Raw genomic sequence first — 24,810 nt, 5'->3', positions numbered from 1 at the left:
TTAGAACTGTGCTTTGCATATAGTAAGGGCTTAATAAATGCCATTATTATTATTATTTGGAGTCAGAGGTCATGGATTCGAATCCCGGCTCCACCACATGTCTGCTGTGTGACGTTGGGCAAGTCACTTAACTTCTCTGGGCTTCAGTTCCCTCATCTGTAAAATGCGGATGAAGACTGGGAGCCCCATGTGGGACAACCTGATCACCTTGTCTCCCCCCCAGTGCTTAGAACAGTGCTTTGCACATAGTAAGCGCTTAACAAATGCCACCTGTTTATATGTTTGTACATATTTATTACTCTATTTTATTTGTACATATTAATTCTATTTTATTTTGTTAATATGTTTTGTTTTGTTGTCTGTCTCCCCCTTCTAGACTGTGAGCCCACTGTTGGGTAGGGACCGTCTCTATATGTTGCCAACTTGTCCTTCACAGGTCACTTCATTGGGCCTCAGTTACTTTATGTGTAAAATTGGGATTAATAATAATAATAATGATGGCATTTGTTAAGCACTTACTATGTGCAAAGCACTGTTCTAAGCGCTGGGGAGGATACAAGGTGATCAAGTTGTCCCACATGGGGCTCACAGTCTTAATCCCCATTTGACAGATGAGTAACTGAGGCACAGAGAAGTGAAGTGACTTGCCCAAGGCCACACAGCCAAGTGGCAGAGGCGGGATTTGAACCCATGACCTCTAACTCCCAAGCCCGTGCTCCTTCCATTGAGCCACGCTCAATCAATCAATCAATCAATCGTATTTATGGAGCACTTACTGTGTGCAGAACACTGGACTAAGCGCTTGGGAAGGACAAGTCGGCAATCAATCAATCGTGCTTATTGAGCGCTTACTGTGCTTACTGTGTGCAGAGCACTGGGCTAAGCGTTTGGGAAGGGCAAGTCGGCAATCAATCGTGTTTATTGAGTGCTTACTGTGCTGGATTAAGCTTACTGTGCTTGCTGTGTGCAGAGCACTGGGCTAAGCGCTTGGGAAGGACAAGTCGGCAATCAATCATCATCAATCTTATTTATTGAGCGCTTACTGTGTGCAGAGCACTGTACTAAGCGCTTGGGAAGTACAAATTGGCAACATATAGAGACAGTCCCTACCCAACAGTGGGCTCACAGCCTAAAAGGGGAGTGGGGGAGGACAAGTCGGCAATCAATCAATCAATCGTGTTTATTAAGCGCTTACTGTGCTTACTGTGTGCAGAGCACTGGGCTAAGCGCTTGGGAAGGACAAGTCGGCAATCAATCGATCGTGTTTATTGAGCACTTACTGTGCTTACTGTATGCAGAGCACTGGGCTAAGCGCTTGGGAAGGACGTCGGCAATCAATCGATCGTGTTTATTGAGCGCTTACTGTGCTGGACTAAGCTTACTGTGCTTACTGTGTGCAGAGCACTGGGCTAAGCGCTTGGGAAGGACAAGTCGGCAATCAATCAATCGTGTTTATTGAGCGCTTACTGTGCTGGACTAAGCTTACTGTGCTTACTGTGTGCAGAGCACTGGGCTAAGCGCTTGGGAAGGACAAGTTGGCAATCAATTGATTGTGTTTATTGAGCGCTTACTGTGCTTACTGTGTGCAGAGCACTGGGCTAAGCGCTTGGGAAGGACAAGTCGGCAATCAATCAATCGTGTTTATTGAGCGCTTACTGTGCTGGACTAAGCTTACAGTGCTTACTGTGTGCAGAGCACTGGGCTAAGCGCTTGGGACGGACAAGTCGGCAATCAATCGTAATTATTAAGTGCTTACTGTCCTTACTGTGTGCAGAGCACTGGGCTAAGCGCTTGGGAAGGACAAGTCGGCAATCAATCGATCGTGTTTATTAAGCACTTACTGTGCTTACTGTGTGCAGAGCACTGGGCTAAGCGCTTGGGAAGGACACATCGGCAATCAATCGATCGCGTTTATTGAGCGCTTACTGGGCTTAGCGCTTGGGAAGTCCAAGTACTGATGGAGCGCTGGACTAAGCTTACTGTGCTTACTGTGTGCAGAGCACTGGGCTAAGCGGTTGGGAAGGACAAGTACTGATGGAGCGCTTGCCGTGCGCGGAGCACTGTAGGAAGCGTTGGGGAGAGGCTGGCCCCTGCGGGAGGTTGGTGCGGGCGGGGGGAGGAGGAGGAGGGGGAGGAGGAGGAGGAGGGGGAGGAGGAGGAAGAGGAGGAGGAGGAGGAGGAGGAGGAGGGGGGGGAGGGGGAGGAGGAGGAGGAGGAGGAGGAGGGGGAGGGGGGAGGAGGAGGGGGAGGAGAGGGGAGGAGGGGGAGGAGGAGGAGGGGAGGGGGAGGAGGAGAGGGAGGAGGAGGAGGGGAGGGGAAGAGGGGGAGGAGGGGGAGGAGGAGGAGGAAGAGGAGGAGGAGGAAGAGGAGGAGGGGGAGGAGGAAGAGGAGGAGGAGGAGGAGGAGGAGGAAGAGGAGGAGGAGGAGGAGGGGCCGTGGAGGGGCGGGGTCCGGGTGGGCCTGGCCCGGGATGGCCATTCCTGGGGGCCCCCCGCCGCACACTGCTCGGAGACGCCCTCTGAGACCCATCGCCGGCCCGCAACCCCCTCCTCCGTCCTCCTCCGTCCTCCTCCATCCTCCTCCGTCCTTCTCCATCCTCCTCCGTCCTCCTCCATCCTCCTCCTTCCTCCTCCTTCCTCCTCCATCCTCCTCCATCCCTCCGCAGCGGCCGGCGGGTCCAGGCGCGCGGAGGATGCGCAGGGGCCGCGCGGAGGCGGCGCCGTGGGCGCAGTGGGCGCTGCGGGCGCTGGGGGCGCTGTGGGCCCTGGGGGCGCTGGGGGCGCCGGAGGGACCCAAGGGGAAGCAGAAGGCGCTGCTCCGCCACAGGGAGGCGCTCGACCTGGTGAGAGCTCCCGACCCCCGCGGGCACGAGCCGGACGGAGGGGCGCGCGGGCGCACCGCCAGCGCGGGCCGCGGGGGGGCGCGCGCGCGCGCCGGGGAACGGTGGGGGGGGCGGGGCCTTTTAATTATAATCATAATAATCGTGTTGGTATTTGTTAAGCGCTTACTATGTGCAAAGCACTGTTCTAAGCGCTGGGGGAGATTCAGAGTCATCAGATTGTCCCATGTGGGGCTCCCAGTCTTCATCCCCATTTTACGGATGAGGGAACTCAGGCACAGAGAAGTGAAGAATAATAATAATAATAATAATAATAATAATGTTGGTATTTGAGCCCGCTGTTGGGTAGGGACCGTCTCTAGATGTTGCCAACTTGGACTTCCCAAGCGCTTAGTCCAGTGCTCCGCACACAGTAAGCGCTCAACAAATACGATTGAATGAAGGAATGAATATGTTGCCAACTTGGCCTTCCCAAGCGCTTAGTCCAGGGCTCCGCACACAGTAAGCGCTCAATAAATACGATTGATTGATTGATTAAGCGCTTACTATTCATTCATTCATTCAGTCGTATTTATTGAGCCCCAGACTGAGCCCCTTCCTTCCCTTCCTTCCTCTCCCCTTCGTCCCCCTCTCCATCTACCCCATCTTACCTCCTTCCCTTCCCCACAGCACCTGTATATATGGATATATGTTTGTACAGATTTATTACTCTATTTATTTATTTATTTTACTTGTACATATCTATTCTATTTATTTTGTTAGTATGTTTGGTTCAGTTCTCCGTCTCCCCCTTTTAGACTGTGAGCCCACTGTTGGGTAGGGACTGTCTCTATATGTTGCCAATTTGTACTTCCCAAGCGCTTAGTACAGTGCTCTGCACATAGTAAGCGCTCAATAAATACGATTGATGATTTTGATGATGATTTATTGAGCGCTTATTGTGTGCGGAGCACTGGACTAAGCGCCGGGGAACGGTGGGGGGGGGGGGGCGGGGCAGCCCTCTTTTAATAATAATCATAATAATAATGTTGGTATTTGAGCCCACTGTTGGGTAGGGACCGTCTCTATATGTTGCCAACTTGTTCTTCCCAAGCGCTTAGTACAGTGCTCTGCACACAGTAAGCGCTCAATAAATACGATTGAATGAATGAATATGTTGCCAACTTGTACTTCCCAAGCGCTTAGTACAGTGCTCCGCACACGGTAAGCGCTCAATAAATACGATTGATTGATTATGTTTGGTTTTGTTGTCTGTCTCCCCCTTCTAGACTGTGAGCCCACTGTGGGGTAGGGACCGTCTCTATATGTTGCCAGCTTGTCCTTCCCAAGCGCTTAGTCCAGTGCTCCGCACACAGTAAGGGGTCAATAAATACGATTGATTGATTGATTGATCATGTTTGGTTTTGTTGTCTGTCTCCCCCTTGTAGACTGTGAGCCCACTGTGGGGTAGGGCCCGTCTCTAGATGTTGCCAGCTTGTACTTCCCAAGCGCTTAGTCCAGTGCTCCGCACACAGGAAGCGCTCAATAAATACGATTGCTTGATTAAGCACTTACTATTCATTCATTCATTCATTCACTCGTATTTATTGAGCGCTCAATAAATACGATTGATTAAGCGCTTACTAGTCATTCATTCATTCATTCATTCAGTCGTATTTATTGAGCGCTTACTGTGTGCGGAGCGCTGGACTAAGCGCCGGGGAACGGTTGAGGGGGGCGGGGCAGGTGTGGCTCCCGGACTGAGCGCCCCCCTTTAATAATAATCATAATAATGTTGGTATTTGAGCCCACTGTTGGGTAGGGCCCGTCTCTGTATGTTGCCAACTTGTACTTCCCAAGCGCTTAGTACAGTGCTCTGCACACAGTGAGCGCTCAGTAAATACAATTGATTGATTATGTTTTGTTTTGTTGTCTGTCTCCCCCTTTTAAACTGTGAGCCCACTGTTGGGTAGGGACCGTCTCTATATGTTGCCAACTTGTCCTTCCCAAGCGCTTAGTACAGTGCTCTGCACACAGCAGGCGCTCAATATTGATTGATTGATTGATTGATTAAGCGCTTACTATTCATTCATTCATTCAGTCGTATTTATTGAGCACTGGACTAAGCGCCGGGGAACGGTTGGAAGGGGGGAAGGGGCAGGTGTGGCTCCCAGACTGAGCCCCCCCTTTTTAATAATAATAATAATAATAATAATAATAATAATAATGTTGGTATTTGTTAAGTGCTTACTATTCTGTCTCCCCCTTTTAGACTGTGAGCCCACTGTTGGGTAGGGCCTGTCTCTAGATGTTGCCAATTTGTCCTTCCCAAGCGCTTAGTCCAGTGCTCTGCACATAGTAAGCGCTCAATAAATACGATTGATTGATTGATTGATTGATATTCATTCATTCAGTCAGTCAGTCCTATTTATTGGGCGCTTCCTGTGGGCTCCCATCCTGAGCCCCCCTTTTAATAATAATCATAATCATAATAATGATACTGAGCCCCCCCTTTCAATAGTAATAATAATAATGTTGCTATTTAAGTGCTTACTATTCATTCATTCATTCAGTCGTATTTATGGAGCGCTTCCTGTGTGCAGAGCATTGGACTAAGCGCCGGGGAACGATTGGGGGGGGGGGCGGGGCAGGTGTGGCTCCCAGGCTGAGACCCCCCTTTTAGCAATAATAATAATAATAATGTTGGTATTTGTTAAGCACTTACCATTCAGTCAGTCAGTCAGTCCTATTTATTGAGCGCTTCCTGTGTGCAGAGCATTGGACTAAGCGCCGGGGAACGTTGGGGGGGGGGGGAGGCGGGGCAGGTGTGGCTCCCAGGCTGAGCCCCCCCTTTTAATCATAATCATAATAATGATACTGAGCCCCCCTTTTAATAATAATAATAATAATAATAGTAATGTTGGTATTTGTTAAGCGCTTACTATTCATTCATTCAGACAGTCAGTCAGTCGTATTTATTGAGCACTTCCCGTGTGCAGAGCACTGTACTAAGCGCCGGGAAACAGTGGTGGGGCGGGGCAGCTGTGGCTCCCAGGTGTGGTACGATGGAGTTAAAGAATGAATGAATTGGTCCTTCCCCAGCGCTTAGTCCAGTGTTCTGCACACAGTAAGCGCTCCATAAATACGACTGAATGAATAAATGAATTTGTCTTCCCAGGCGCTTAGGACAGTGCTCTGTACACAGTAAACGTTCCATAAATATGATGGAATGAATGAATGAATTGGTCCTTCCCCAACGCTTAGTCCAGTGCTCTGCACAAAGGAAGTACTCCATAAATACGATTGAATGAATAAATGAATTTGTCTTCCCAAGCGCTTAGGACAGTGCTCTGCACACGGTAAGCGTTCCATAAATACGACGGAATGAATGAATGAATGAATGAATGAATGAATTGGTCCTTCCCCAGCGCTTAGTCCAGTGCTCTGCACACAGGAAGCGCTCCAGAAATACGGTGGAAGGAATGAACGAATTTATCTTCCCAAGCGCTTAGGACAGTGCTTTTAACGGTATTTATTGAGCGCTTAGAGAAGCAGCGTGGCTCAGTGGAAAGAGCATGGGCTTTGGAGTCAGAGGTCATGGGTTCGAATCCCGACTCCACCACAAGTCTGCTGTGTGACCTTGGGCAAGTCACTTAACTTCTCTGAGCCTCAGTTACCTCATCTGTAAAAATGGGGGTTAAGACGGTGAGCCCCACGTGGGACAACTTGATCACATTGTATCCCCCCCAGCGTTTAGAACAGTGCTTTGCACATAGTAAGCGCTTAACAAATGCCCTCATCATTATTATTATTTGTACACAGTAAGCGTTCCATAAATACGATGGAATGAATGAATGAATTGGTCCTTCCCCAGCGCTTAGTCCAGTGCTCTGCACACAGGAAGCGCTCCAGCAATACGACGGAAGGGATGAATGAATGAATCTGTATTTCCCCAGCGCTTAGTACAGGCCTCTGCACACAGTAAGCGCTCCATAAATGCGATGGAATGAATGAATGAATTTGTCTTCCCAGGCGCTTAGGACAGTGCTCTGCACACGGTAAGCGTTCCATAAATACGATGGAATGAATGAGTGAATGAATTGGTCCTTCCCCAGCGCTTAGTCCAGTGGTCTGCACACAGGAACCGCTCCAGAAATACGATGGAAGGGATGAATGTATTACTCTATTTATTTATTTATTTTATTTGTACATATCTATTCTATTTGTTTTATTTTGTTAGTATGTTTGATTTTGTTCTCTGTCTCCCCCCTTTTAGACTGTGAGCCCACTGTTGGGTAGGGCCTGTCTCTATATGTTGCCAATTTGTACTTCCCAAGCGCTTAGTACAGTGCTCTGCACACAGTAAGCGCTCAATAAATACGATTGATGATGATGATGATGATGAATGAATGAATCTGTATTTCCCCAGCGCTTAGTCCAGTGCTCTGCACACAGTACGCGCACCATAAGTACGATTGAATGAATGACTGACTTGGTCCTCCCCAGCGCTTAGTCCAGTGCTCTGCACACAGTAAGCGCACCATTAAGTACGACTGAATGAATGACTGACTTTGTCATCCCCAGTGCTTAGTCATCATCATCATCATCATCAATCGTATTTATTGAGCAATTACTATGTGCATAAATTTATTTATTTATTTTATTTGTCCGTATCTATTCTATTTATTTTATTTTGTTAGTATGTTTGATTTTGTTCTCTGTCTCCCCCCTTTTAGACTGTGAGCCCACTGTTGGGTAGGAACTGTCTCTAGATGTTGCCAACTTGTACTTCCCAAGCGCTTAGTACAGTGCTCTGCACATAGTAAGCGCTCAATAAATACGATTGATGATGATGCAGAGCACTGTACTAAGCGCTTGGGAAGTACAAATTGGCAACATCTAGAGACAGCTTAGTCCAGTGCTCTGCACACAGGAAATGCTCCGTAAATACGGTGGGAGGAAGGAATGAACCTGTCCTTCCCAAGCGCTTAGTCTAGTGCTGTGCACATAGTGAGCGCCCCTTAAATCCGATGGAAGGAATGAATGAATGAAGGTGGGGGCGGGGGGGAGAGGTGGGAGGAGCATGCGCACTGGACGGCGGAGGAGGGGAGTCTGCCTGTGATGGGGGGGGAATGTCCACGTCTGCGCGCGTGCGCGCGCCGGGGAGAGGTTTGGGGGGAGGAGCATGCGCACTGGACGGCGGAGGAGGGATGTCTACCTGTGTGTGTGTGTGGGGGGGGGTATGTCCACGTCTGCGCGTGCGCGTTCCGGGGAAAAGAGGGAGAAGCATGCGCACTGGACAGCGGAGGGATATCTACCTGTGAGTGTGTGTGTGTGTGGGAGGGGGTGTCCACGTCTGCGCGCGTGCGCGCGCCGGGGAAGGAGCATGCGCGCTGGACAGCGGAGGGGGGACGTCTACCTGAGTATGGGTGGGTGTGTCTGTCCACGTCTGCGCATGCGCGCCCACCCGGCGCGGGGACGCGCGTCAGGGGAGGCGGACGTGTCCACCTGATTCTGTTGTTCTGGACTCTCCCAGTAATAATAATAATGATGGTATTTGTTAAGCGCTTACTATGTGCAAAGCACTGTTCTGAACGCTGGGGAGGTTACAATCAATCAATCGTATTTATTGAGCGCTTACTGTGTGCAGAACACTGTACTAAGCGCTTGGGAAGTACAAATTGGCAACATATAGAGACAGTCCCTACCCAACAGTGGGCTCACAGTCTAAAAGGGGGAGACAGAGAACAAAACCAAACATACTAACAAAATAGAATAGATATGAACAAGTAAATCAATCAGTCAATCGTATTTGAGCGCTTACTGTGTGCAGAGCACTGTACTAAGCGCTTGGGAAGTACAAGTTGGCAACATATAGAGACAGTCCCTACCCAACAGTGGGCTCACAGTCTCAAAGTAAAATAGAGTAATAAATATGTACAAACATATATATAGGTGCTGTGGGGAAGAGAAGGAGGTAAGATGGGGTGGATGGACAGGGGGACGAGGGGGAGAGGAAGGAAGGGGCTCAGTCTGGGAAGGCCTCCTGGAGGAGGTGAGCTCTCAGTAGGGCCTTGAAGGGAGGAAGAGAGCTAGCTTGGCGGATGGGCAGAGGGAAGGCATTCCAGGCCCGGGGGATGACGTGGGCCGGGGGTCGATGGTGGGACAAGCGAGAACAAGGTACGGTGAGGAGATTAGCGGCGGAGGAGCGGAGGGTGCGGGCTGGGCTGGAGAAGGAGAGAAGGGAGGTGAGGTAGGAGGGGGCGAGGGGATGGACAGCCTTGAAGCCCAGGGTGAGGAGTTTCTGCCTGATGCGCAGATTGGTAGCCACTGGAGATTTTTGAGGAGGGGAGTAACACGCCCACAACGTTTCTGGACAAAGACAATCCAGGCAGCAGCGTGAAGTATGGATTGAAGTGGGGAGAGACAAGAGGATGGGAGATCAGAGAGAAGGCTGATGCAGTAGTCCAGACGGGATAGGATGAGAGCTTGAACGAGCAGGGTAGCGGTATGGATGGAGAGGAAAGGGCGGATCTTGGCAATGTTGCGGAGCTGAGACCGGCAGGTTTTGGTGACGGCTTGGATGTGAGGGGTGAACGAGAGAGCGGAGTCGAGGGTGACACCAAGGTTGCGGGCTTGTGAGACGGGAAGGATGGTAGTGCCGTCAACAGAGATGGGAAAGTCAGGGACAGGGCAGGGTTTGGGAGGGAAGACAAGGAGTTCAGTCTTGGACATGTTGAGTTTTAGGTGGCGGGCAGACATCCAGATGGAGATGTCCTGAAGGCTGGAGGAGATGCGAGCCTGGAGGGAAGGGGAGAGAGCAGGGACAGAGATGTAGATCTGGGTGTCATCAGCGTAAAGATGATAGTTGAAGCCATGGGAGCGAATGAGGTCACCAAGGGAGTGCGTGTAGATCGAGAACAGAAGGGGACCAAGCACTGAACCTTGGGGAACCCCCACAGTAAGGGGATGGGAGGGGGAGGAGGTGCCTGCAAAAGAGACTGAGAATGAATGACTGGAGAGATAAGAGGAGAACCAGGAGAGGACAGAGTCTGTGAAGCCAGGTCAGATAGCGTGTTGAGGAGAAGGGGGTGGTCCACAGTGTCGAAGGCATCTGAGAAGTCGAGGAGAATTAGGATAATAATAATAATAATAATGGCATTTGTTAAACGCTTACTATGTGCAAAGCACTGTTCTAAGCACAGGGGGGATATAAGGTGATCAGGTTGTCCCGCGTGGGGCTCACAGTCTTCATCCCCATTTTACAGATGAGGGAACTGAGGCTCCGAGAAGTTGTGACTTGCCCCAGGTCACATAGCGGACACGTTGGCAGAGCCAGGATTCGAACCCATGACCTCTGACTCCAAAGGATAGCGTATGAGCCGTTGGATTTGGCAAGCAGGAGGTCATTGGTGACCTTTGAGAGGGCAGTTTCCGTGGAATGTAGGGGACGGAAGCCAGACTGGAGGGCGTCGAGGAGAGAGTTGGTGTTGAGGAATTCGAGGCAGCGCGTGTAGACAACTCGTTCAAGGAGTTTGGAAAGGAATGGTAGGAGGGATATGGGGCAGGTGAGCAGGTTGTCCCACATGGGGGGACTCACAGTTTTAATCCCCGTTTTATAGATGAGGTAACTGAGGTGAGAAGTGAAGTGACATGCCCAAAGTCACACAGCTGACAGTTGGCGGAGCCGGGATTCGAACCCGTGACCTCTGACTCCATAGCCCATGCTTCTTCCACTGAGCCAGGCTGCTTCCCAACCGCTCACTACACTGCGCCACCCGTAGTAAGCGCTCAGTTCATCCCATCCATTGATTGGTGGTGTCTACGTGTCTCCGTCTATGGAGAGGACCGGAGACGGAAGCGGTAGTTAACCCATTTAATAATAATATTCATTCATTCAATCACTTATTGAGCACTAACTGTGGGCAGAGCACTGTACTAAGCGCTTGGGAAGTACAAGTTGGCAACATATAGAGAGGGTCCCTACCCAACAGTGGGCTCACAGTCTAGAAGTGATAATGATGGTATTTGTTAAATGCTTACTATGTGCAAAGCACTGTTCTAAGTGCTGGGGGTATACAAGGTGATCAGGTTGTCCCACGTGGGGCTCACAGTCTTCCTCCCCATTTTACAGATGAGGGAACTGAGAAACAGAGAAGTGAAGTGACTTGCCAAAAGTCACACAGCTGACAAGTGGCGGAGCTGGGATTTGAACCCCTGACCTCTGACTCCAAAGCCTGTGCTCTTTCCACTGAGCCACAATGCTTCTCTATTTATGGTGCTTCCTCAGCGTTTTACAAAGCGCTTGGGAGAGTGCAAGAGAGCGCTAATAATAATAATAATGAGTAATTACTACTAGTAATAATGCTGGTATTTGTTAAGCACTTACTATGTGCCAAGCACTGTTCTAAGCACTGGGGGAGATACAAGGTCATCAGGTTGTCCCACGTGGGGCTTACGGTCTTCATCCCCATTTTACAGATGAGGAACTGAGGCACAGAGAAGTTAAGTGGCTTGCCCAAGGTCACACAGCCGACATACTATTCTATTTATTTTGTTAATGATGTGCATATAGCTATAATTCTATTTGTTCTGACGATTTTGACACCTGTCTACATATTTTGTTTTGTTGTCTGTTTCCCCCTTCATTCATTCATTCATTTAATCGTATTTATTGAGTGCTTACTGTGTGCAGAACACTGTACTAAGCGCTTGGGAAGTACAAGTTGGCAACATACAGAGACTGTCCCTACCCAACAACGGGCTTACAGTCTAGAAGAGCAGCATGGCTCATGGAAAGAGCCCGGGCTTTGGAGTCAGAGGTCATGGGTTCAAATCCTGACTCTGCCAATTGTCAGCTGTGTGACTTTGGGCGAGTCACTTCACTTCTCTGTGCCTCAGTTACCTCATCTGGAAAATGGGGATGAAGACTGTGAGCCCCATGAGGGACAACCTGATCACCTTGTAAACTCCCCAGCACTTAGAACAGTGCTTTGCACATAGTAAGTTCTTAATAAATGCCATTATTATTATTATTATTAGAAGGGGGAGACAGACAACAAAACAAAACATGTGGACAGGTGTCAAGTCATCACAATAAATGGAAATAAAGCTAAATCTATCTGTTGCCAACTTGTACTTCCCAAGCACTTAGTACAGTGCTCTGCACACAGTAAATGCTCAATAAATACGACTGAACGAATGAATGAGTGGCAGAGCCGGGATTAGAACCCACGACCTCTGACTCCCAAGCCCAGGCTCTTTCCACTAAGCCATATTGCCAGTAAGCGCTCAATGAATACGATTGATTGATTGATTGATATTGGGGTATTTTTTTAATGGTATTTGTTAAACACTCGCTTTATGCCAGGGACTGTATGAAGTGTTGGGATGGATACAAGCAGATCAGGTTGGAAACAGGCCCTGTCTCACATGGGACTAACAGTCTTTATCCCCATTTTACAGATGAGGTCATTGAGGCACTGAGATGTGAAGCGACTTGCCCCAGGTGACACAGAAGACAAGTGGCAGAGACAGGATTAGAACCCAGGTCCTTCTGACTCTCGTGCCCGGACCCTATTCACTAGGCCATGCTGCTTCCTTAGGTAGGCATAGGCAGGGTCCCGTCCCTCAAGGGGCATGGGAAGACAGAAAGCATATTTTTCCCATTTCATTTAAACAAGAAAGCCCATCCTTAGCTGAACTCAATCAATCAATCGTATTTATTGAGCGCACTGTGTGCAGAACACTGTACTAAGCGCTCGGGAAGTACAAGTTGGCAACATATAGAGACGGTCCCTACCCAACAGTGGGCTCACAGTCTAGAAGGGGGAGACAGACAACAAAACCAAACATATTAACAAAATAAAATAAATAAAATAGATATGTACAAGTAAAATAGAGTAATAATCAGTAACTCAAACTGATAATGCACACACACAGGTGGTTGTCCTCCTGTTGTGAAATATTTGTGGTATTTTTTAAGCCCTTATTACATGCCAAACACTACACTAAGTGCTGGGGTAGATAAAGATAATCAAGGTGGCCCTAGTTCCTGTCCCAGCGTAGCTTAGTGGATAGAACCCAAGCCTGGGAGTCAGAGGGTCGTGGGTTCTAATCCTGGCTCTGCCACTTCTCAGCTGGGTGACCTTTAGGCAAGTCACTTCGCTTCTCTGGGCCTCAGTTACCTCATCTGTAAAATGGGGATTGAGACTGTGAGCCCCATATTTTGTTTTGTTGTCTGTCTCCCCCTTCTATCAATCAATCAATCAATCGTATTTATTGAGCGCTTACTGTGTGCAGAGCACTGTACTAAGCACTTATAATAATGATGGCATTTATTAAGCGCTTACTATGTGCAAAGCACTGTTCTTAGCGCTGGGGAGGTTACAGGGTGATCAGGTTGTCCCACGGGGGGCTCACAGTCTTAACCCCCCATTTTACAGATGAGGTAACTGAGGCCCAGAGAAGTTAAGTGACTTGCCCAAAGTCACACAGCTGACAATTGGCAGAGATAGGATTTGAACCCATGACCTCTGACTCCAAAACCCGGGCTCTTTTCCACTGAGCCACGCTGCTTCTTGTTGGGTAGGGGATTGTCTCTATATGTTGCTGATTTGTCCGTCCCAAGCGCTTAGTACAGTGCTCTGCACCCAGTAAATGCTCAATAAATACAATTGAATGAATGAATGAACATGGGACAGGGACTATGTCCAACTTGATTTGCTGGTATCCATCCCAGCGCTTAGTACAGTGCCTAGCACATAGTAAGCACTTAACAAATACCATAATTATTATTATTATGTTGGGTACAGTCCCCGTCCCTCATGGGGTTCAGTTTAAATAGAATAGGTATTTTGCAGTTGAGGAAACTGAGACACAGAGAAGTTAAATGACTTGCCCCGGGTCGCCGCAGCAGGCAAGGGGTGGAGGCGGGATTCGAACTCAGGTCCTCGGACTTTTAGGGCCACGCTGCTTCTCCAGTGTTTGAGGAGATTGGGCTGAGACACAGGGGAGGGGAGGGGATGGAAGGGAAGCGGGTGGCGGGAGAGAAATTGGCCAACTGGGCTGGAGGGGGGGGAATCAGTGACTCCACAAACTGGGGCCTCAGCCATGCTACGTGGCCCTGGTTGGGAGAAACGCCCCTCTCTGCTGGCAGAGACAAAAACCCACAAAAACTATTTTGTCCGACTCCTTTTGTAATTGGAAGACTATGAGTCATGTTGGGTCATCTTTCTAGGAAGGAGCAGCAGCAATTTTCTTGTCTGAATGACCGCAGGTTATTTATTTATTTATTTTCCTTGTACCTATCTATTCTATTTATTTTATTTTGTTAGTATGTTTGGTTTTGTTCTCTGTCTCCCCCTTTTAGACTGTGAGCCCACTGTTGGGTAGGGACTGTCTCTATATGTTGCCAATTTGTACTTCCCAAGCGCTTAGTACAGTGCTCTGCACCTAGTAAGCGCTCAATAAATATGATTGATGATGGTGATGATGCGGTAGGGAAAGGTACTGACGGTTTAAAGTAGGGAGAAACTCCTGCCGGCTCTGTGGCATTCATTCATTCAATCGTATTTGAAGATGATGGTATTTGTTAAGCGCTTACTATGTGCAAAGCACTGATCGTATTTGAGTGCTTACTGTATGCAGAGCACTGTACTAAGCGCTTGGGAAGTACAAATCAGCAACATTTAGAGACGGTCCCTACCCAACAACGGGCTCACAGTCTAGAAGGTAATGTATTCTCCCAAGCGCTTAGAAGAACGCTCTGCACACAGTGCTCATAAATACCATCGATTGATTAATGCACAGAGGCAGGGCAATTTATTTAATTTGGAAACCTTTCTTTAAAGTGTGTAGTTTTAGCAGCCACATTAGGCTCTTCCTAGTTGCCTAAAGCTTTTTTAAGTGGAGCCTAGGACATTCTTGTTCTTCTCCGGGGTTAAATTGAGGTAGTTTTTCCATCTCTCCAAATCTCTTTAGTTTTTCCTACCTCTAAATAAGTGATCCTCTCGTCTCTCCCTGTGTCCCTCGACTCTTCTTTAGCTGGTTTTTTTTTTCTAATTGTCCAACCCATCTTCTGGGTTGTTTCTTTCTTCTTTCTCTTTTGGCCTCTCCTCACTTCTACTCCTCAGCCTCCTTTTCCTCCACTGAATGTTTCTGTCCTTCCCGTGACTGTAATCTTTTGTCTTTACTGTCTTAAGCCTTCGCTCCTGTCTTCACTTTTCCCTATGCTCTTTCAGGCCCTTCCCCAGCCCTTTTGCTATTTTTTCCTCTTTTCCTTTTTCATCTGTTCTACTTTCTTCCTCTTTTGCTTTTCCCCACTTCCCCCTCCCCTCCTTCTTGGTTTCTTTTCTACAGCCCTTTCTCGGATGGCTTCTGGTGCAAGACAGAGAGAGATGGGTGTCACAAAGGATGACTGGGGGGTGTTTTTAACAAATCAGACCTATGGCTCAGTGGGTTGTAAATCAACCCCTTCAACTGGGTGGAGGATGATCAGATAGGGGTGCCCAAGAATCCAATTAAATGCGCTTTAGGCAATCAGCACCCCTGTTTGAGTACCGATGAACCCACCTTTCTACCTCTTTGTGGGGGTCCTTCACAGAAGCCAGTCAGTCAGAACCCAGGCAAAGGTGCTAGTTTCCCCACTTCCTTTGTTTTCCCTTGGTACTGAAGATCTAGGGAAGCCCATAGTACTGTCTGAGGGAGTAAATGAAACAAGAAGATAATACTGAAAAACAACATTGTGCAATCTCAATGCCAACAGCAGCACACGGCTGCGTGGAATTTTCTATAAGCTCGTGATGGGCAGAGAACGTGACTGCTAATTCTGTTGTATCGTACTCTCCCAAGCTCTTAGAGTGCTCTGCCCATCATAAGTACTCACTAAATACTGTTGATTCATTCAATTGTATTTATTGAGCGCTTACTGTGTGCAGAGCACTGTACTAAGAGCTTGGGAAGTACAAGTTGATTGATTTCTTCCACCATTAAACCCATCTATTGGTGATACTAGGGGTAGGTTACTATGTGTGGAGCACTGAACTTAATACCTGGGAGAGTATAATGCAACAGACTTAGCAGATATGTTCCCTGCCTATAAAAAGCTTACAGTCTTGAGAGACGAGTTTACAGAATTAGTAATTACCACATGTATTAAGCTCTTACTATATATTAAGTAGATGTCAGGTGATCAGATTAGGCACAATCCCTGTCCCATAGGGACTCACAATCTGTTGTAGCCCCATTATACAGATAAGGAAAGGTCTCAGGACCGAGGTCGACCTGACATTCCTAGCAGGAGACACCAGCAGAATAACATTCCAAAAAAATGCCCTTCGCCGAAAATAGCCACTAAACAGGGCTCCTGTCTACCAACTCTATTGCATTGTACTCCCCCAAATGCATAGTACCTTGCTCTTTAACTGTAAGGGCTCGCTACATTCCACTGATTGATTAAGTAGGCGACGACCACCATATCATTAGAAGAGAGCCTTTATTTCCTCTACCTCTAACGAGGTTCTCACGATACGCTCTCCCTGTTATGTCTGGGCTTCATTTGTAACGATGACTCATGCTCTATCACACAAATAATTTTCAACTTGCTAACGAGTCATCCTAACTGGAACCCACATGGGACTGCTTCAGGCGGATCCATCATGCTCCCCTCCTCCAGCTTTCCCCCCAGAGCCCTGGGCGTGTTAGGTTTTACAAGGCCCCATGTGTCTTTGCCCCTGAAGTGATTCCCCAAATCCCAGATTGAAAAGAGAAATGTTGATTTGTGTACCTTGGCATCTAATTTGATCAAAATGCTTGCATGTAAAAACCAATAGAAACGCCCTGCTTTCGGTTTTCCGTTCAATTTCTACACCATTCCTCCCCTACGTTCCAGCCCCTTATTCCCTTTCCCCAGTGCTCAGGGCTCTAATCCGGCCTGGAAAAGGTACCGATTGGATTCAAGCGAGTTGCATACAAGGCTCAGTTGTACCACCGCACAGATGCAAGGGGAGGAGAGAGGTGATTTGGTAAATTGGATTTGTTTTCCCTGAAACATGAACCAAATACAAATCCTAGAAAGTTGATGGCAACGACTTACATCGGGTCATTTGGGTTCGTTTAGGGCGCTAGACAAAATATTTTTGGCAAAGGCCCGCCCCCTAGCGGAATTTACTTAGCAAGGGGGCCAGGGAAAAGGAAGATTCATTCATTCAATCGTATTTATTGAGCGCTTACTGTGTGCAGAGCACTGTACTAAGCGCTTGGGAGGTACAAGTTTTGCCTACGATCATCAGTGTAATGGAAATACCTTCCATTACAGGTGTTCCTTCCAGAACATCAAAGGCACAATGGTTAATAATGAATCTTTAGAGTAGAAATAACTTAAAATTCAATCTACAGCCTTTTGGGGGGAGTCATAGTTTGTAAATCTTCAATCAATCGTATTTATTGAGCGCTTACCATGAGTACAGCACTATATTAAGCGCTAGGGAGAGTACAGTATAAAGCTTCATTCTTTATTACCCTTAGTGGACTGCATATTCTTTTATTGCACTCAAACAGGTACTGATGTGAAGTCATTTTCTTTCCTTCTGAGACACCGCCGGCACTATAATAATAATAACGATGGCATTTATTAAGCGCTTACTATGTGCAAAGCACTGTTCTAAGCGCTATCCACCAGTATGGCCTGGTGGATTGACCACGGGCCTGGGAGTCAGAAGGACCTGGGTTCTAATCCTGGCTCTGCCACTTGTCTGCTGTGTGACCTTGGGCAATTCACTTAACTTATTTATTACTCTATTTATTTTACTTGTACCTATCTATTCTATTTATTTTATTTTGTTAGTATGTTTGGTTTTGTTCTCCGTCTGCCCCTTTTAGACTGTGAGCCCACTGCTGGGTAGCGTGGCTCAGTGGGAAAGAGCCCGGGCTTTGGAGTCAGAGGTCATGGGTTCAAATCCCGGCTCCGCCACTTGTCAGCTGTGTGACTTTGGGCAAGTCACTTCACTTCTCTGTGCCTCAGTTCCCTCATCTGTAAAATGGGGATGAAGACTGGGAGCCCCACGTGGGACAACCTGATCAACCTGTATCCCCCCAGCGCTTAGAACAGTGCTTTGCACATAGTAAGCGCTTAATAAATGCCATTATTATTATATGTTGCCAACTTGTACTTCCCAAGCGGTTAGTACAGTGCTCTGACACAGTAAGCGCTCAATAAATACGATTGATTGATTAACTTCTGCATGCCTCAATTACCTCAGCTGTAAAATGGGCATTATCACTCTAGTTAAAAAAGAATGTGTGGATTAGCTTCTGGAATGGGGAGAAGGCTCTCACTGGCGATGGGAAAGCCAGTAGGAGGAGTGGGGTTGGAAGGGAAGATGAGCAGATGAGAGAGTTGATTTTTTCAGTATTCTAGAAAGAGCGCACAGGTAATGGCCTCTCAGAGACAAGTTGTGATATGTAAGAATTCTCCTTTTGGCACTACGGAATAAACTCAGTTTTGCAACCTTTCAGATCTATCCTTTTAGACTGTGAGCCCACTGTTGGGTAGGGACTGTCTCTATGTGATGCCAATTTGTACTTCCCAAGCGCTTAGTACAGTGCTCTGCACATAGTAAGCACTCAATAAATACGATTGATTGATTGATTGATTGATCCTTGCCATCTAAGTCGAATCTCTTGCTCTTTCCCCAGTATAATGGAATGTGTTTGCAAGGACCAGCCGGGGTCCCGGGGCGAGACGGCAGTCCCGGGGCCAATGGGATCCCTGGGACTCCAGGAATCCCCGGCCGGGATGGCTTCAAAGGAGAAAAGGGGGAATGCACGCGGGAAAGTTTCGAAGAGACCTGGACCCCCAACTACAAACAGTGTGCATGGAGCGCTCTCAATTACGGCATAGACCTGGGGAAAATTGCGGTGAGTAAACACCTCTCATACGGCAAAGTCTAAATTCTCTACATAGAGCATATATAAGAGTTCCATACTAATTGCCAATCTAATTTAGTTCATTTCATTCTGAGACAATTCTGTTCTTGGGACCGTGAGCCCCATGTGGGACAGGAACTGTGTCCGACCTAATTAACCTCACATCTTTTAGACTGTGAGCCCACTGTTGGGTAGGGACTGTCTCTATATGTCGCCAACTTGGACTTCCCAAGCGCTTAGTACAGTGCTCTGCACACAGTAAGCGCTCAATAAATACGATTGATTGATTGATTGATTAACCTGTCCCTACCCCAGCACTTAGAACGGTGTTTAACACATAATAAGCACTTAAGAAACACTATTAAGGAACAAAAAAACCCAACCATGATGTCTGGAACAGTCTTCGCCCTAAATTTGGAGGAGACCCAAGTGCTCTGCATTCTGTCAGACAGGAAAGCAATCAACTCTCCTCCTACTCTGCCTCACTGAGCTCGTCTCCAGGCCGTGAGCTCATTGTGGGCAGGGAATGTGTCTGTTTCTTGTTATATTGTACTCTCCCACGCACTCAGTGCACTGTTTTGCACACACAAGCATAAATGCAACTGAACAAATGAATCTCCAGTGGAAAGAGCAAGGGCTTTGGAGTCGGAGGTCACGGGTTCGAATCCCGGCTCCGCCAATTGTCAGCTGTGTGACTTGGGGCAAGTCAATTAACTTCCCTGTGCCTCAGTTACCTCATCCGTAAAATGGGGATTAAGATTGTGAGCCCCCCCGTGGGACAACCTGATCACCTTGTAACCTCCCCAGCGCTTAGAACAGTGCTTTGCACATAGTAAGCACTTAATAAATGCCATTATCATTATTATTATTATTACAACCCAACCCGCACACTCTGCTCCTCTAACGCCAACCATCTCACTGTACCTCAGTCTCATCTATCTTGCCACTAACCGCTTGTCCACATCCTCCCTCTGGCCTGGAACTCTGTCCCCCCTTCATATATGACAGACCAACACTTTCCCCACCTTCAAAGCCTTATTACAGTTACCTTCAAGGCCCTGCTGAGAGCTCACCTCCTCCAGGAGGCCTTCCCAGACTGAACACCTTCCTTCCTCTCCCCGTCGTCCCCCTCTCCATCCCCCCATCTTACCTCCTTCCCTTCCCCACAGCACCTGTATATATGTATATATGGTTGTACATATTTATTACTCTATTTATTTATTTATTTATTTATTTTACTTGTACATTTCTATCCTATTTATTTTATTTTGTTGGTATGTTCGGTTCTGTTCTCTGTCTCCCCCTTTTAGACTGTGAGCCCACTGTTGGGTAGGGACTGTCTCTATGTGTTGCCAATTTGTACTTCCCAAGCGCTTAGTACAGTGCTCTGCACATAGTAAGCACTCAATAAATACGATTGATTGATTGATTGATTGATCTGGGTTTTCGGCGGAAAATGCCTGTCCTTCAGAGAACAGACTATAGCTCTAACCTCGATTAGGATGGTGCATATTCACATCAATCAATCTATCAATCAATCAATCAGTCGTATTTATTGAGCGCTTACTGTGTGCCTGCCTCCTGCCTGAACAGGAGCTGGGAAGCAAGTATTTCACAGAGGTGTTTGTGTCCGGGGGGGAAAAAAAAGTGTCACTAGTCTGCCAGTTTCTCCAAATCAGTTTCACTTTGGCTGCCTAGAACTTAAAAATGTCAGCTTTGGGGAACAGGACACTTCAAAGACGGAAGGAAAGTTCTGGGTCTGAAGTAGATGTGAGAATGCTGTCTAATGCTAGCTAATGTCTGTACTTTTCACTAGGAATGTACTTTCACAAAGATGCGGTCTAATAGTGCCCTCAGGGTGCTCTTTAGTGGATCACTTCGACTCAAATGCAAAAACGCATGTTGTCAACGTTGGTACTTCACGTTCAATGGAGCCGAATGCTCTGGGCCCCTTCCCATCGAAGCTATCATCTACTTGGACCAAGGAAGCCCTGAGCTGAATTCCACCATTAATATTCACCGCACCTCTTCAGGTATGTAGAATGACAGCTTAAAATCTGTTAATTATAATTACGGCATTAAGAGCACACCATGTGTCGAGCCCTGTTCTAAGCACTAGGGTTGATACAAGTTAATCAGGTTGGACATAGTCCCAGTCCCATATAGGGCTTGCAGTCTAAGGAGGGAGAACAGTAAATTTCATCCCCATTTTACATATGAGGAAACTGTGGCACCACATATTGCTGAAGATTTTCCAATGTATTTGGTTTACAGAACCAGTTGTTAAAAATTCCCTGTTCATAATAGATCAGTAGATTGCATAAAATTCATTCCAGTTTATTCTATTTATTTTATTTTGTTAATATGTTTGGTTTTGTTCTCTGGCTCCCCCTTCTAGACTGTGAGCCCGCTGTTGGGTAGGGACCGTCTCTATATATTGCCAACTTGGATTTCCCAAGCCCTTAGCACAGTGCCCTGCACACAGTACGATTGATTGATTGATTGACAGGTACCGCGGGGGACCTTGTAAATATTCATTTTATTTTGCTAATACGTTTTGTTGTTGTCCGTCTCCTTCTCGACTGCGAGCCCGCTGTTGGGTGGGGATCGTCCCTATACGTTGCCAATTTGGACTTCCCAAGCACTTAGTACAGTGCCCTGCCCCCAGTAAGCGCTCAATAAATATGATTGAATGAATGAATGAAGTCTGTCTCCCCCTTCTCGACTGAGCCCGCTGTCGGGTGGGGACCGTCCCTATATGTTGCCGACTTGGACTTCCCAAGCGCTTAGTACAGTGTCTTGCACCCAGTAAGCGCCCAATACATATGAATGAATGAAGTCTGTCTCCCCCTTCTCGACTGTAAGCCTGCTTTTGGGTGGGGACCGTCCCTATACGTTGCCAACTTGGACTTCCCAAGCGCTTAGTACAGTGCCCTGCACCCAGTAAGCGCTCAATAAATATGATTGAACATAGTAAAGTAGTACTTAGAACACGATGCAGGATTGTGCAGTAAGTAGACAACTCATAAAAGGGGCTGTCAGGCCTTTATACTTTTGGGGCTTGTTTATTTTAATCAGTCAATCAATGATATTTGAGTGCTTACTGTGTGCAGAGTACTAAGCACTTGTCTCTTAAAAAAAGGTACATGGGTAAACAGGAATTAAAATAAAAACTCTAAAAATTAATGAATATAGGCTTGAGCAGTATTTGATATATGAATCATGGTGTGCTAAAATATAATAATAATGATAATGGCATTTATTAAGCGCTTACTATGTGCAAAGCACTGTTCTAAGCGCTGGGGAGGTTACAAGGTGATCAGGTTGTCCCATGTGGGACTCACAATCTTAATCCCCATTTTACAGATGAGGTAACTGAGGCACAGAGAAGTTAAGTGACTTGCCCAAAGTCACACAGCTAAGTGGTGGGATTTGAACCCACAACCTCTGACTCCAAAGCCCGTGCTCTTTCCACTGAGCCACGCTGCTTCGCAGTGGGATCTAGTGGAAAGAGCACAGGCCAGGCTCCACCACCCCTGCTGTGTGACCTTGGGCAAGTCACTTCCCTGAGCCTTAGTTACATCATCATGGGGATTAAGACTGTGACCCGCCAAGTGGGTGGGAAATGGATTGTGTGACCAATGTGATTAGATTTTCTCTAACCCAGTGATTAGCTCAGTGCCTAACACCTATTAATAAGCACTTAAATACCTTTAAAAGTTTGTGTGTGTGTGTGTTTGTAGGGGGGGCAGAGTTGGCAGGACCATGTCATGTAAATATTTTGTGTTTCACCTCCTATAAGGTGGAGCTCACCACAGACAGGGAATGAGTCTGCTAGTTCTGATGTATTGGAATCTATGAAGTGCTTAGCACAGTGCTCTGCACACTGTAAGTGCTCAACAAGTACCACTGATTGATTGATACCCCCATAAATCCTTAACGGCAGCATCCCCACCACAAGACCATGAGAAGCAGCATGGCCTAGTGGAAAAAGCCATGGCTCTGCTGATTGCTTGCTGTGTGACCATGGCCAGGTCACTTAACTTCTCTGTGCTTCAGTTTCCTCAACTGCACAGTGGGGATTTACCTGTTTTCCCTTCTATTTAGACTGTGAGCCCCAGTGCCCTTTAAGACTGTGAGAGCAGTCAGCCTGGGTTGGGATAAAGCCCCTTTTATTATGGATAATGCCTTTTCCCTTTCGGACACATTTAACTGACCACTGGGGCATGTTAATGTTTTTGGTTTTGGTTGAGTCTTTTCTAAGGTCAGGCAGAAGCTTGAGTGAGAATGACCAAAGTTGACTACAGTTACTTTTTATTTAAACATTGAACAAATGTTTAGAGGTCCTTACACAAGAGGTACTTTTATGTCACACACGAAAAATGAGAGTCACTACAAGAAAATCGTATTATAGTGAGTAGTTGTGTGCTATTGCTGAGACACTGAAAAAAACCCATCTTAACCTTTTTTTCATTCAATCGTATTTATTGAGCATTTACTGTGTGCAGAGCACTGTACTAAGTGCTTGGGAAGTACAAGTTTTGCTTACGATCATCAGTGTAATGGAAATACCTTCCATTACAGATGTTCCTTCCAGAACATCAAATGCACAATAGTTAATAATGAATCTTTAGAGTAGAAATAACCTTAAAAATCAATCTACAGCCTTTCGGGGGGAGATGCAATGATAAATCGTTCATCTTGATTTCCCCAGAAACTAAAGACATTTTCCACAGAGCTGAAAAAATGTAGGCCGTTTGATGGTAATGCTTATGCTACAGAACTATTGAATGCGTATGCTATTTAGCTGAAGAACGTTGCTTTTCCATGTATCTGGGGGCATAGCTACAGCAGTCCTGATCAGTTATTGAGTATTTACTAATTAAGGAAAGTTGTTTAGTACGAATAATTGGAAATGAATGCAGTGTATGTTGCGTGAAAACGTAACTGCGGGTTGCTGGGTGTGAAGGGTAATCTCTCTCTCCGGATTTTGTCTGTTATTTTGCAGTGGAGGGGTTCTGCGAAGGGGTCAGTGCCGGGTTAGTGGATGTCGCCATCTGGGTCGGGACTTGTGCAGATTACCCCAAAGGAGATGCTTCCACCGGATGGAATTCTGTTTCTCGCATCATCATCGAAGAACTGCCCAAATAGCCTCGGAGCCTCGCTTTTTTATCCCAAGAAATCTTTCTAGGCCTGTTTTCTGTATTTCCGACCAAAATGTAAATTTGTTTACAAATATGAGTGAAGATTCAGACCACCTTTTTTTAATGTCATCCCCGCCTAGTTCATTTGAAGATGGTTTAGGAAGTTTGCTGTCAGTAGAATGTACCTATCCTTCCCCGTAATTAGGAGTGAAACTTCTGCCGGATAAGGTTTTTATTTGTTCCTTTTCTGGCAATGGAGCATTTAGCCAGCCTTTTTATAGGTTCAAGATCATTTTATATCTCTTAATAAAACCTCTTACCAAACAATTTACAAAGCCTGATTTTTGGACATGGGTTTATTTCAAAACTAGATCCGACAAGAAACAGGTAATTTTATAAGATTAAAAGAATTTCAGTAACTATCAGACGACCTTGCATTTAGGCTTCTGTTCCCTAGATCATACTGTTCGTTCTTACCAAGTGAAGCGAACTATCCTTCAAGCTCCATTTCCCTGAGCACTATGTGGGAAGGGGACTGTATTCAACCCAAGTATCTTGAATCTACCCCAGCGTCTGGTAGAGTGCCTGGCCCCAAATAAGTGCCTAACAAATACCATTTACCATTAAAAACCACACACGCACACCCAAAAAAAAACAGTTCAGAAGTTGGGCGCTAAAACAGATGGGACAATGGAGCTTCCTCGGAGTAGAAAAGAGTCTGACCTGTTGCAAAGAAGAAAAGATCCCCTGCAGCACTGCTGACTCTTCACCTTCCAGGACAACAGCAGACAGTGAAATCTTTTCAGGACCCCCAATTCACTCGAAAGGTTTTCAAAATCTTGTTCAGTACTCTTCCGCCCACCAAGAGCACAGGGAAAAAAATTTAAGTTTTTGCCTGTGAATGCATTTTGGACATTGCAT

The 24,810-nt window shown here is 46.8% G+C and overlaps 1 protein-coding gene across 1 annotated transcript; it reads left to right on the top strand.

The window, feature by feature from the left end:
* Positions 1 to 2,692: 2,692 nt before the first annotated feature.
* On the top strand, positions 2,693 to 24,325 carry CTHRC1 (collagen triple helix repeat containing 1). Its single transcript, XM_038745634.1, has 4 exons — positions 2,693 to 2,842; positions 18,515 to 18,736; positions 20,562 to 20,778; positions 23,754 to 24,325. The coding sequence occupies exons 1-4, from the start codon at positions 2,693 to 2,695 to the stop codon at positions 23,894 to 23,896; spliced, it is 732 nt and encodes a 243-aa protein (XP_038601562.1). The 3' UTR covers positions 23,897 to 24,325.
* Positions 24,326 to 24,810: the final 485 nt, after the last annotated feature.

The sequence above is a fragment of the Tachyglossus aculeatus genome, chromosome 4, assembly GCF_015852505.1.
Source record: "Tachyglossus aculeatus isolate mTacAcu1 chromosome 4, mTacAcu1.pri, whole genome shotgun sequence".
Taxonomy (NCBI): Eukaryota; Metazoa; Chordata; class Mammalia; order Monotremata; family Tachyglossidae; genus Tachyglossus; species Tachyglossus aculeatus.
Note: the sequence above shows the minus strand (reverse complement) of the source record. Positions and strands in the feature narration are given on the sequence as shown.

Excerpts from the sequence above, each read along its gene's own strand:
- CTHRC1 (XM_038745634.1), top strand. The coding sequence starts at position 2,693 with ATGCGCAGGGGCCGCGCGGAGGCGGCGCCGTGGGCGCAGTGGGCGCTG. Across the intron at positions 2,843-18,514 it reads ACAGGGAGGCGCTCGACCTG|TATAATGGAATGTGTTTGCA; the intron begins GTGAGAGCTCCC and ends CTCTTTCCCCAG. Across the intron at positions 18,737-20,561 it reads TAGACCTGGGGAAAATTGCG|GAATGTACTTTCACAAAGAT; the intron begins GTGAGTAAACAC and ends ACTTTTCACTAG.